The sequence below is a fragment of the Felis catus genome, chromosome B4, assembly GCF_018350175.1.
Source record: "Felis catus isolate Fca126 chromosome B4, F.catus_Fca126_mat1.0, whole genome shotgun sequence".
NCBI classification, from domain to species: domain Eukaryota; kingdom Metazoa; phylum Chordata; class Mammalia; order Carnivora; family Felidae; genus Felis; species Felis catus.
The window spans coordinates 80472820-80486467 of NC_058374.1; the positions used below are offsets into that span (position 1 = coordinate 80472820).

The 13648-nt window shown below is 42.9% G+C and overlaps 2 protein-coding genes across 7 annotated transcripts in view; one reads left to right on the forward strand and one right to left on the reverse strand.

Annotated features, from left to right (window-relative positions):
* The window catches only part of CBX5 (chromobox 5), a 44453-nt gene extending 40879 nt beyond the window's left edge, over positions 1 to 3574 (reverse strand). Inside the window, exon 1 of one of the 3 annotated variants that reach the window (XM_003988789.6) lies at positions 3424 to 3574. The gene's annotated coding sequence lies outside the window, so the exon portion shown is untranslated. The remainder of the gene's footprint in view (positions 1 to 3423) is intronic. The other 2 variants (XM_045061895.1, XM_006933761.5) reach the window with 2 other exon arrangements.
* A 513-nt stretch (positions 3575 to 4087) lies between these two features.
* On the forward strand, positions 4088 to 10617 carry HNRNPA1 (heterogeneous nuclear ribonucleoprotein A1). Of its 4 annotated transcripts, XR_440776.3 has the most exons (12): positions 4088 to 4246; positions 4814 to 4930; positions 5182 to 5328; positions 5468 to 5678; positions 5772 to 5864; positions 5945 to 6037; positions 6328 to 6402; positions 6599 to 6757; positions 7319 to 7474; positions 7706 to 7771; positions 10163 to 10248; positions 10476 to 10617. XR_440776.3 is itself a non-coding variant. In XM_019835032.2 (11 exons), the coding sequence occupies exons 1-10, from the start codon at positions 4232 to 4234 to the stop codon at positions 7759 to 7761; spliced, it is 1122 nt and encodes a 373-aa protein (XP_019690591.1). In that variant the 5' UTR covers positions 4088 to 4231; the 3' UTR covers positions 7762 to 7771; positions 10163 to 10617. The 4 variants fall into 4 exon arrangements, 3 of the variants coding, with proteins under 3 accessions (XP_019690591.1, XP_003988842.1, XP_003988841.1); XM_019835032.2 differs by having other exon boundaries at positions 10163 to 10617; XM_003988793.5 differs by lacking the exons at positions 10163 to 10248; positions 10476 to 10617 and adding an exon at positions 8006 to 8715.
* Positions 10618 to 13648: the final 3031 nt, after the last annotated feature.

Consider the following 13648-nt stretch of genomic DNA (forward strand, 5'->3'; position numbering starts at 1 on the left):
CTAATCTAATCTTCCTCAGAAATCTTTGTATCCTATATGCCTTTTCTCTTTTCCAGAGCCACTATCAAGGGGTCTGAAAACCACCAAAACTTTCCTAGACATATTAAAATCCAGTCACTGCAGAGGCATGTTCTTTCTTTCTTTTTTGCCCCAACCATCACCCCGCTCACCTACTATCCAGATCGCTTTCTTTGTACTGGTTTTCAGACAGACCAGTGAAGATGTGTTATTTTCCCTTTCAGGTTTGGTGGCAATAGTATACCCCTAAGTTCTAAGCATAACCACTTGAAACTCAATTTTTGTAACATAAGCTAAACACCTTGTTTTATTAACACACCGGTACAAATGAACAACCAGACCAGGTTCTCTGATGGCAAGAAATAAGCCTAACCTTAAGATTTTCAATCTGATAGTCTCCGAATTTCAATGAAAAATTACCCACCAGAGAGAGAAATGTTCATCAGACCTATTAACTGACATTGTAAGAGAATTCACAAAAAAGCAATTTGTACTTGCATACCACAGTAAACCAAGAAGCCTGTATTCAAATCCTGAAATCTTTCAAATTAAAATATATCACTAAAATCGTCAAATAACGGACCACAGGTTAATTTGTTTATAAATCCAAGCAGCTCAGGCTGGAGATAGAAGGAATCCATTCAGAGTAATGTAAGAAGCATGATTTGGTTCTCTTTCTTCAGATCAGCTTTTTTTCCCCAAACTGTGAGTTTAGGGCCATGAAATCAGCAGAAACTGACCTGTATTTCTAAGAAAATGAAATTGTGTACTGCAGATGAGAAAATACCAAAGTGCTTTGCACGTGTATTTATATAGTAAAGCCTATTTCAATATGTGTACAGGGTCAGGGTAAAACTCTCTGATCCAAAAGAATTCAGTAAAGGAAAGAGGTTTAAAGCAGGCAAAAAATCTAAGAAGCATCTAACGCAAGGTCCACCTTCTTACAAAAAATATTTGCTAATATTTTAGGAAGCCAAACAAACACTGGATGCAATCGTGTTTAAACTTCAAGAAATGGTAAAAATTTAATGAAATTGTCCTTTTATCCAATGGAACAAAGATCACTCTACATATGAAGAGATATCCATTAGGATTTAGTGATCCATTCACCAAAGATTACTTTCTAAACACTTTACCGATCTTCTTCGTCTAATTTCCAATTATTAAAATGAAAGATTTTGACAAAAATTTCAGCATCTATCATTTTATTTATTTTTATTTTTTAAAGTAATCTCTACACCCAAGTTGGGGCTGGAACCTATGATCCTGAGATCAATAGTCACATGTTCCTCCACTGAGCCAGTCCCAGCTCCCAGCATATCATTTTAAATCAACGTGTTTTTTTTTTTTTTTTTTAAGTTTCTTTGTTTTTTAGTAATCTCTACACCCAATTTGGGGCTCAAAGTCACGACCCTAAGATCAGGAGCATATGCTCCTCCAACCAAATCAGCCAGGCACCCCTAAATCAAAGGTTTTCAACTGAGGAAGATTTTGCATCACCACCAACAACAACCCCAGGACATCTGGCAATGTGTAGAGACATTTTGATAGTCACAAATGGAGGTGACGGATGAGGTGAGATGCATTTGTTGGCTCAAAATGTCAACATGCTGAGGTCAAGAAACCCTGTAATAGATCAAGGTGGTATTCCTTTTAAACCTAAATAAAATAGAGATAGATAACCTTAATCTGTATCTTTCTTTATAAACTAAGCAGAAAAAAGTGCATAATTAGCATACCTACAGTTTACAACCAAATATGAAATAAATTTGTCTTCTTGCCAAGTGTCAGAGATTCTCTCCTCTGGGCAGCTAAACTTTCTTTTGTACAATGTCACAAAGGTCTCTCTAATCAGAAGCGTACTTCATATGTAGTTGAACTTATTAACAGTACTTCTATTAACCTTAAATACATCAGTGAACAACAACAGAGCAATTTAGATTCTTATATGGCCATTATGTAATGAAAATGTCACTATTTTACTGAAACATCTTCAAATCAGCTGACTGGGCATTACCAACAGGTGATATCAGCTCCTGTAAAATAAATATTTTGAAGGAAATATAATCAAAAGGCAATGGAATAATCCAGGTGATGGATGAGTCCTGTCTCTAACACCCTAAATATCCCCCTTGTTAAGCAACTTCCTTATCAAAATCCAGACATCCTCAAAGGAAGAGAAGAAAGAGAGCTTAGAAACTCTTTAGTGGTGTGAAGAAAGATCTACACGGGGGGGAAGGCGTCAAAGATAAAGGCACTGAGACATGAATAATGCTTGTAAGGCGCTTAGTTTAGCCTCTCTAGTAGGTACTAAGTAGTCAAATAAAAGTTACCTTTTTAATATTTGTATTTTTATACTGAGGATCACCTTAGTTCTTAGGGGAAAAACAACTCTATCGAGGTGTAAGGATAAAAGAGGCTGTGAGAAGCCCGTGATTATGACTGGAAACACAAAAGTTGACTTTTTAATCTAATCTTTATTTAATCACAAATTACGATCCCTGAAAAGGCTTAAACAGCAGACACCAACCTGCCTAGATCCCACTCTGTCTATAGAGGTAACACACTTCGGTATGTAGCCTTCCAAAACTTTTTCTATGGATTTACAAATACCCATTTGTCCGTGGAAAGGTGCTTCACGATGCAGATTTTTCTCGGGTGCCTTTCCACGACAGTATAGATTTATCCTACTGGTTCTAACATTTCAAGTCAGTCTTCCTAAAGAAGCGAGGTCCCAAAGATCTACCTTGCTCCCCTCAAAACCAAAAGTGTTGGGACAGAACTTATAGTTTCCCTACAAGAAAGGTGTATGGGACGGAGGCCTAAAGGATTCGTTAGAGAAGTCACAGTGGATAAAATATGGGCTGCCGCGCCATCACAGGCATTGAATCCCCTTCTTCACAACCTCTAACGTTAAGACCTCCCTCTTCTGGACCGCTGATTGGACGACCTGCCCGAGCGCTTCCCGTAGGCTATCCGTCTACTGGCTCCAAATTTGGTCCATCCATTTAACCGCCCGACTCCCGCATTCCCCATTGGAGTCAATCCGCTGCCTCTTGGATGAGCCCAACCTACCGCGCGCTCCATGCTCATTGGCTCAGGGAGCCGCTGCTCAGGAGCGGGAAACCCGCCTCCCACATTCCGATGGCCCAAGGACCGATCAGTCGGCAGCTAAGGGCGGACCCAATTGGCCTAAACACAAGCCAGTCAAGCCCTCCGGCTGCACAGCGCCACAGAACTTACAGGAATAAAACATCCCGCCCCTGTTCTTCCATTGGTTGGCCGGACCCACCGCTCCCCCTTCACGAGCCCCCACCCCGCGGTCCATTCATTTCACACAATAACGGGCCCAATTGGAGTCAGTTCAAGACCTCGTATGGGTAGGCAAGACTATCCGTCACTTACCCGGAATCGACACCGATCACTCACGCAAACGTCTTCCCTGTTCCTCTGTGGTGAGGCAGGACCACAAGACAGTGCCGCCGCCGCCTTCTGCGCAACGCCAACCGCCCGCCAAAACGGATCCTTCCCTGCGCCTGCGCGACCAATCCTGGGACCGTACCCTTTCTCCGCCCATTACGCCTGCGCAAAACGAGGCACAACTCCCGCCACTACGCAAGCGCTGTAGATTCGCCGCCGTCTCCCGCCCGCCATTTCACGTGTTCCAAGCGCCCAGCGGAACTTCTTAATGCGCTTGCGTAAACTCGCCATTTTACTACACATGCGCTTAGTGGGCGGTCGTTGCAAAAAAAGAAAGAAAACAGTCACCTCATAACTTCTTTCCTAATACATAGTATTAATCATGTTTTGCCAAGTGAGTTGAGCGTAATTTCGGGGCGCGAAGGACTGCAAAATTATTTAAATACCTTAGATACATTCAAATATGAATGATTGGTTGGCGAGCCAATCACACTGGCTAAGAGTAATATTGTTCACGAACCAATGAACACTAAGGGGTGGAGACTGCGTAGAACGCCCAAACGGATGACGTTACACAGCAATGCGGCACTACAGACCAATAGAAGGGGGGCAGCTACTGCAAATATCCAATCAGAGACACTCAGGGGCGGAGTCTACCAATGCCTAAAGCGAGGAGGCGGGATAAAAAAGCGAGGCCGAAGGTAGGCTGGCAGATACGTTCGTTAGATTACTCCTTTCTGCCCGTGGACGCCGCCGAGTAAGCATCGTGAAAGTCTCCCCTCCCACCGCCGTCATGTCTAAGTCAGAGGTGAGTAACACGCTCTCTTCGGCCTAATTTTCTTTCTCGCCGTTACTGAATTCGGTAGGATGTGGTTTGGTTTGGCTGCTTGCGCCAGCTCTGGCTCGGGATTTCTTCCGTTGCTGCCAAGGGCCTACCCCTCCCAAAGTTCGGGTCGCCATTTTGTCCTCGTCGTCGCCATGAGGCCGCCGTCTTGCAACACTTGGTTTTCACTCCGGGCTTGTTCCTCCTGGCAAACCCTTATGCACATTCGATTGTTTTGTTTCGTTTTATTTTTTCACCTTGTATCGGGACGATTTTTTTAAGGAGCAGATGTAGTTCTCTATTGGCTCTGAATTCTTCCAGCTCCGTCCTTTTGTTGCGCGTGCGTCGGAGGGAGAGTTGGGACGCATGCGCTCGGGGCTTCCCAGCCCCCAACATATCGTCTCCCCTAATGGGGAGAAGCACGTGGCTTGCGGCGACCCAAAGGAACAATAAGTGCTATGTATCATTGTCGTGTAGCTTTGCTTCTCCTAACTGGAAGCTTTTTTTGTGTTGTAACCCCCCCACGTAATGATTTTTTCCCCCGACTCCTAGTCTCCCAAAGAGCCTGAACAGCTGCGGAAGCTTTTCATTGGAGGTTTGAGCTTTGAAACAACCGATGAGAGTCTGAGGAGCCATTTTGAGCAATGGGGAACGCTTACGGACTGTGTGGTAAGACTTAGAAGAGACAAAAGGCCAGTAGGACTAGTTGATTTCTTTGGATTATCTTGTTGTGATTACTTGTGAAGATTGTTAACGGGATTATAGTTGAAAATAACCTGGCAAGGGAAGGTGTGGCTTTAGCTGATTAGAGGCTCCCTTGTTAATTTAGTGGGAAACTGAAGGGCCTTGTATTTACTCATGGTAGAAATGACAGTAGTCTCTGGGGTTTTATTATGTAGTAAATTTTATTAACGTTTCAGGTAATGAGAGATCCAAACACCAAGCGCTCCAGAGGCTTTGGGTTTGTCACCTATGCCACTGTGGAAGAGGTGGATGCAGCCATGAATGCAAGGCCACACAAGGTGGATGGAAGAGTTGTGGAACCAAAGAGGGCTGTCTCGAGAGAAGTGAGTGATCTAGTTCTTTTCTCGGTTATTTAAAAGTGTGCCACTAAGCGGACTTTGCGTTTGGGGATGTTAAACTTCTTAATGATCTTGATTAAGGATAGTTTTATTGGGAAGTAAATTAATTGGGCTTTCTCATTAGGATTCTCAAAGACCTGGTGCCCACTTAACTGTGAAAAAGATTTTTGTCGGTGGCATTAAAGAAGACACTGAAGAACATCATCTAAGAGATTATTTTGAACAGTATGGGAAAATTGAAGTGATTGAAATCATGACTGACCGAGGCAGTGGCAAAAAGAGAGGCTTTGCTTTTGTGACCTTTGATGACCATGACTCTGTAGACAAGATTGTCAGTAAGTCTCCGGGGCATGCAACTCGCTAAGGTTTCTGAAACCCGTGCTGTATTCTAGTCTTTGAGATTGTGTTCTCTTTGAAATTTTTTTTAGTTCAAAAATACCATACTGTGAACGGCCACAACTGTGAAGTAAGGAAAGCTTTATCTAAGCAAGAGATGGCTAGTGCTTCTTCCAGCCAAAGAGGTGAGTTTGTTTAATTAGATCTTACGGGCAACGAAGTCATTCGAATCTGTAGGTTTAACACTTCAAACTTCTCTTTCAAGGTCGAAGTGGTTCTGGGAACTTCGGTGGTGGTCGTGGAGGTGGTTTTGGTGGGAATGACAACTTTGGCCGTGGAGGAAACTTCAGTGGGCGAGGTACATGTGGTTATATATAGTTTGCTGAAAATTAATAGTAAGCTTGTCATTTGACAATCCCCAGATAACTTGTCCACTTGCAACCTATGGTGGATGTACCTATGGGCCAGCTTTTCCAAAGTTAATTTTTATCCAGGTGTTGTGGCTTCTTACTGGAGGGTTAAGTCTTCAGTATAGAAATCATTTTTGTGACCCAAGGGGGGGTTTCAGAAAACTTGAATCTAGGAAGGGTATAATTTGTATGCAGCCAATACACCTCAGAAAGTGGTTAAAACTCTACTTTTTTCCAGGTGGCTTTGGCGGCAGTCGAGGTGGTGGTGGATATGGTGGCAGTGGGGATGGCTATAACGGATTTGGTAACGATGGTAAGTTTATCTTGGGTACGTAGGTGAAAAGTTTGTTTTGGAATCTCTAGAGTAGGGTAGTAGAGCTAAAGTAGTGCATGACCAGCTCAGCTCTGACCGTAACCGCATGCTGTGAGCAGGCTTTTAGGTGTTACACTTGCACAGGTTTTGATTGTTGAATACTTTTGTCTTATTGAGAAGAATTGTATTCTTGTAGGTGGTTATGGAGGAGGCGGCCCTGGTTACTCTGGAGGAAGCAGAGGCTATGGAAGTGGTGGACAGGGTTATGGAAACCAGGGCAGTGGCTATGGCGGGAGTGGCAGCTATGACAGCTATAACAACGGAGGAGGCGGAGGCGGCTTTGGCGGTGGTAGTGGTAGGTATCCAGTGATCCAAGTACTTGGTGCAATAGTTAGATTAGCTCTTTAGAGTTTATGATCATAAGGGGATTTGATGCTCTTAAAAAGCATTATGTGGTGCAATGCATGGTGTTCTTTTTTAACGGGCTTGCTAATGCTACCTCCTAGCTTTAAGCTGGGGCCGCCTCACTCCCAAATAAGATAGATGGATAAGTGGATAGTCCTGTCTTTAATCAGAATTAGATTAGCTTCCAGCAGGATTTAGTTGTCTTAACTCCCTTGGGATCCTAGGCACTTAGTTGATACATCCAGCATGTGTTTGCAGTGCCCCGGATGGGCACAGACCTTCAAGCCTAGAGAATATATTGCTATTATGCCATGGTAAGTTGGGTAAATTTTATTAAAAGTATTGAGTTATTCAACTGAGTGCCTTGCCCAGAAAAGGATGATTGGAGCCACCAGAGTTTGGGAGGAAGGCAAGCAGATCATGCAACATTTTTTGCTCTGAGCACTAAATAGAATTCAGAACTTAACCATCTTCTCCAAATAACAAATAAAGGTCCTCTTTCCATTTCTAGGAAGCAACTTTGGAGGTGGTGGAAGCTATAATGATTTTGGCAATTACAACAATCAATCTTCAAATTTTGGACCCATGAAAGGAGGAAATTTTGGAGGCAGAAGCTCTGGCCCCTATGGTGGTGGAGGCCAATACTTTGCCAAACCACGAAACCAAGGTATTGTATATATGTTTATTAGAGGGTGAGGTACCCATAACCAGGTCCAGTAATTTTGGGGTGAGGTGTGTGTAGACCGTGAAAAGCTACGATCTAAAAGCTTTTCAAGAACTTAATCAGATTGGGAAAATCATGTGCGCCCGAACTCAGATCTGAGGCTTTATTGCCCCTGATACAAAAAGTGTTTCTATTTGTGCTTCCAAAGCTTAAAGGGACAAATTCTATTCTTAGGTGGCTATGGCGGTTCCAGCAGCAGCAGTAGCTATGGCAGTGGCAGAAGGTTTTAATTACTGCCAGGTAAGTAAACATCTTTTTATGTTTGAAGTTAACTTTTATAAATGATGATGAATCCAGTAACCCTAATATAGCTGAGCAGTGCAACATAGTTAACATTATAATTGCAGTAAAATTGTGGATATTAAGTTAATATTCAGATCAGCAAAATTTGTGGGAAACAAAACTTGCTATTGGATTGTAGCCTTGAGTCTTAATATGTTTAGATTAACAACTTTATTCCATATTGTTCAACAGGAAACAAAGCTTAGCAGGAGAGGAGAGCCAGAGAAGTGACAGGGAAGCTACAGGTTACAACAGATTTGTGAACTCAGCCAAGCACAGTGGTGGCAGGGCCTAGCTGCTACAAAGAAGACATGTTTTAGACAATACTCATGTGTATGGGCAAAAAACTCGAGGACTGTATTTGTGACTAATTGTATAACAGGTTATTTTAGTTTCTGTTCTGTGGAAAGTGTAAAGCATTCCAACAAAGGGTTTTAATGTAGATTTTTTTTTTTGCACCCATGCTGTTGATTGCTAAATGTAATAGTCTGATCATGACGCTGAATAAATGTGTCTTTTTTTAAATGTGCTGTGTAAAGTTAGTCTACTCTGAAGCCATCTTGGTAAACTACCCCAACAGTGTGAAGTTAGAATTCCATCAGGGTGATGCCAGGTTCCATTTGAAATTTATTTGCAACCTGCTTGGGCACAGAAGCCGTTGTCTCCACAAACATTGGTGTGGTTGAACTGACAGTTAATGTGTTGTGACCTGGAGTTCACCGTTAAAAGGGTCACCCAAGCAAAGTCCTGGAGTTTATTTGGTTATTAATATGATTGTTGGCACATCCTATGCAATATATCTAAATTGAATTATGGTATCAGATAAAATTATAGATGGGATTAAAGCTTGTGTATCGTCCATTATCATGTGTAATCAATAAACGATTTAATATTCTCTTGAATGGAATGACAACTGTATGGATTTGGGACTGGCAGAGCTTTGGACTTTCCCTACCCACTACCCCTCATAATGTTGAATGCTTCTATCACGATTCAAGTTCAAAACTCTGCCAGAGAATAGAAACCAGCTGCTGGCTAATGCCACCCCATAAGTCCACAGATTAGAAGTGTTTGGGAGACCTTTTTAAACTGACCAGCACCAGTAAGAATATCTTCTTTTTAATACAAAAACAGGCTTACATTAAAGGAAAACAGCAGTTTTGTGGTTGGGTGGGTCCTTAATAGAGGTCTATAGATTAACTACTAATTACCGATTTGGACATTAAAATTGCGGAGATGGGGAGGCAACTTACTATATTCACGCTAACTGCAGTTTTCCTTTAAATTTGCTACATCACACAACCATCCTAAAATGTTAATTGTATAGAAAATGATTTCTGAAGCCTTTTTACAGTCACTTAATATCCAATCATTGTTATTTGTTACATAGGTTCTTTTGAGCCCTCCCTTTGGTACCCTCAATTTCAGTGCCATTGTACCTGGTAGCATAGAGAATTGTTTATCACTAGGACTGTGTATTCCCTCCCAATTTCGTGGGTGTGTTACTTGGAAGTTTGGGGAGGAGGGCGGAGGGGGGAGCGGGTGGGAGGTGGGTGGGAAAGCATGGGTGATAGTTCCGTGAGTTTGATATTGGCTGAGTTTGCAATGGCAGGTGGAACCTTAACTATTGAGGGAGTTTGCAGATACCTCAGGATTCGTGACAATGCCTTTAAAGATCCAGGAGAGATGTTCAGCTACTAGGAACTGCTAGCAAGCATAGCGCGAATGGCTCCGAGCTCAGACACTCTACAGCTGAGAGTAGACACTTGTGGTATGTGGAGTACAGATAAGCCAGGGGCAGGCCACGGCACGCTCCATGAAAGCTAGGAGGGAGTGAAGTTTCAGTGACCATCGCGAGAAAGGAGGCAGACAAGAGTAAGGCACACCTGACTCTTAGGACTAGCAGTCAGAACCAGGAGAAAAGGTTTTATTGCTATGCTGGTAGGTAAGAACAGATTTTACTTCCATCCATATAGTGTTCTCTAAAATCCAGTTTTCTGTTAACATTAATCCTTCATATATTGAGCCAAAACTAGTCCAGTTAAGCTGAACTTGGTTTTTCTGGAGATGAATTTTCTTAAATTGACACCCTAGATTTGGTGGCTCCCAAATGAAGGAAGTAAACACTTTAATTCTGTGACAATATATTTTTGCCCTTTAATTTTATTTCCTACCTTCCTTTGACCCATTTCCTTAAAACGATGGCTCAAAGTAATGTGTTAGAATCTTCCCAAAAGTCGGGGGGGAGGGAGGGTGGACCCTTTTGGGGAGGGGGAGGTTGGGGGGTTTACCCTGAGCTGGGACTTGGTCTCCCAAAAAGCTAGTTCTAAAGGTTGTTTACTTTTCTAGGGAGGAGTCTGCTACTCCAGGCTAATCAACTCTCTTTAAAAATATAAAACAAAACAAACTCATCTGTCCAAATTTATGGCTAAAAGGTAAGCTGTTTACAAACTTAACAGGCGCCAAGAGTGCTTGGTATTGCCAGAATAGACCGTGACGAGCTGTACCTGAGAACAAAAACTTTCATAGTCTGGTCTAGTAAAAGGCCATAGCCAGCAAAAAGTGATTAAAGCAGCTGGGTTCCCAGTCAACAGAACAGTATAATTGTAGAATCTTCCGAGTGCTTATGCAAATGCCTCATAACTTTTTTTTTTTTTGGCAGGAACATCCTTATGAGGACAACCTTTATCTGAGCCACTGCACTTCCATTTTCACTACCATGTAGTTGTTAGCTGTTTTGCAGCTTGAATTAATCATTCAGTTTTATGAATGGACTTTTTAAATAAAATTTCTTTTGATTTCGACTTGGTTCTGTCTTGTTTCATTCACTTTCATGATACGGTAAATCAGAATTTTTAGCAGAGTTGAAGTGTTTCCCCTTTGTTCCTTGCTAATTCTTACTTGGATCCTTCTAAATTTAAAGTAATGGGGTGCCTGGGTGTTGACTTCAGCTCAGGTCATGATCTCACAGTTCATGAGTTCGAGCTGGGCTCTGTACTGACAGCCTTGGAGCCTGCTTCAGATTGTGTCTCCCTGTCTGCCCCTCCCTTACTTATGCTCTGTCTCTCTCTGAAAAATAAACTAAAAACATAAAGGAACAAGCAAGACCTTATGTAGGTGGGTAAAGAAAGGTAGAACAACATAAACACTTTAAAACAAAACCACAGGTTGAGTTGAGATTAGGGAGGAGCAATTGGTTTGAGAGATAGGGAGACAATCTGAAGCAGGCTCCTGGCTCTGAGGGCAGTCCAGAGCAGACGGGGCTTGAGCCGCAAGATCGTGACCTGAGCCAAAGTTGGATGCTTAACCAGCTGAGCCACCCAGGCATGCCAGGTGTTACTGTAGAAGTTTTACACCATCAGGATCCTGGTTTAGTGAAAGCAAAAACTGGCTCTGAGCGCAGGAGTAAATCTTAGCCTAGTTAGAAGTAGGGTGTTTACAGTGGCCTCCGCAAGTATTTATTGCCAGCTATCTCTGGGTCCTAAAATATCTGGAACCAGGATTAGACGAGTATGGAAGGGAAGGAAGTCTTTGTTTCCAAGGTAATCAAAAGCTTGGGCGCAATAATAGAATCCCCTAGCAAATGCTTAACAAATGTCCCCTATGCTAAAGAAAAGGTTATCCAGCCTCGATTTTAAACCTAGCAAAAGAGGGGCATTGAGCTGTGAATGTATAGGCAGCCTTCACTTACCACAGTTTTAAGAACCAAATTTTGAGGGGGCCTGGGTGGCTCAGTCAAACATCCCCATTTTTGTTCAGGTCATGCTTTGAGGATGGTGGCATCAAGCCCTGTGTCAATGTCAGTCTGAGCGTTGGAGCCTGCTTAAGATTTCTCCCTCTTGCCCCTCTCCCCGTTTCAGGCTCTTTAAAAAATCTAATTTGTGACATGAAGTTACTAGCAACTCAGGCCACCAGACTGCAAAAAGCGTTCCTATTGAAAGTGAGGTTAATGCCTCTTCCGTTCTGTGTATTTTGCTACATGTTTTACAAATACAAGATTGTTAAAAAATCCCATACTGTTTAGATGAGAATTACCTTGTTGAAGTTCTACAATCTCTGAAACAACCCAGGTCACAGTCCACTGGTGTTCCACCCGTTGCTTTGGGTAGCCACGTACCAAGTTGTGTGCATATGTGGTGGTCTTCCGCACTACGGTATATCTTGAGCGCTTGGCATTTCTCCTGTTAGCTGTTTGCATCCCCGGTGTAACTCTAGAACTTAGGTGCTCAGTAAGTGTTGAATAAATGAAGGTCTGATTTTGCCTCCGGGTTAACCACTTTTGTGAATTTGGTTAGAAGTAAAAAAGTCACTGCCCGATGTTCCCTCAGGTGAACTAATCCAGTTTTTGTTTTTGTTTTTTTAATATTTATTTATTTTTGGGAGACAGAGTGCAAGCAGGGAGGGGCAGAGAGAGAGGGAGACACAGAATCTGAAGCAGGCTCCAGCCTCCGAGACGTCAGCAGAGCCTGATACGAGGCTCGAACCCACGAAGTGTGGGATCATGACCTGGGCTGAAGTCAGACGCTTAACGGACTGAGCCACCCAGGTGCCCCAAACTAGTCCAGTTTCTGAACAGCTAATCCCAGGCTCTGCCCTTCACAACTAGATCCCACGTTTTCTTTTTTTTTTTTTTTTAGAAAACAGTCGACAAGTTGTCTGAACTGTTTTTAAAAGATCAACTAGGAATCAGCTTTAAGTTGCTTTCATTCCCTAAACCTAGGCTAGAGATCATGTTCCTGAGAATCTATAGGCATAAGGATTCCACACCTCTTTTGATCACTGCCTTTTATGTCTCACAACTGTCTATGAGAACTTGAAAGTAAGTTTTCCTTGTTGGAATGGAGCTAGTCAAATTGAATAGAAAGGTAAATAGAAGTAAAATACCCTAAAGAGGTAATTGGTGTAATTCAATGACTAGAAAGATGGGGAACCACCTGACTCTAACTTGGGAGATGAAGGTGTCATGTCAAAAGTTTGGATTTTGATGTGATGGATTCTGAAACTTGTTTCTATGTTTCTTTTTGAGAGACTGAGGGCCAGAGAGAGAGAGAGAGAGAGAGAGAGAGACCAGAGAATCCCAAGTAGGCTCTGCGCAGAGCCTAAGGCGGGACTCGAACTCACAAACTGGGAGACCATGACCTGAGCCCAAATCCAGAGTCAGATGCTTAACCAACTGAGCCACCCAGGTACCCCAGATTCTGACATTCAATCATGTTCTGCTTCAAGAGAAAAATAAGAGGCCCTAGATCTTCAAAGATCTAGAAAAGGGAGGGCCCCAAACAAGAGCAGGGTAGTGTGTCTAACATAACCAAGGAGATAGAAAATGTTACCAAAATTCATATCCTGCTCCATGCTGGAGCAGGTTTTGCCCAGACTTGGGTATGAAATCCCTTGAAACTCTGATGGCCAATCAAACTATCTCATTCCAATCAAGACCATCTCAGTCTTCTGAATAGAGCTCTGGCACAATCATGATGAGGAAGTCCTGCGGAAGTAGACAGCAGGGAGAGAACAAGAAAAAGGCCTGTGGGCATTCTAGGCTTTTCTGTTGCTCCAAAGATTGGGAAAGGAGAGGCCTAAACTTCAGAGACCTTGCACCGAGGGTGCAGTCAGTTTGGGCCGCAATCTCAGCTCTCTGAATCCTGGGCCACCAGGGAGGGTGGGCTTCCTCAGATCATCCATGGCCCTGGCTCTGCAAAAGGAGATTAAGCAGGTAGATCTCCACACTGCCCAAGCTCAAATTTCTTGCGTACCTCTCTCATACAGAGCTGTAGGGGAAAGAAACGAGCCTGGCAGGGTTCCCTCCCCATCACCACCAAGCGGTGAACTTGAAGT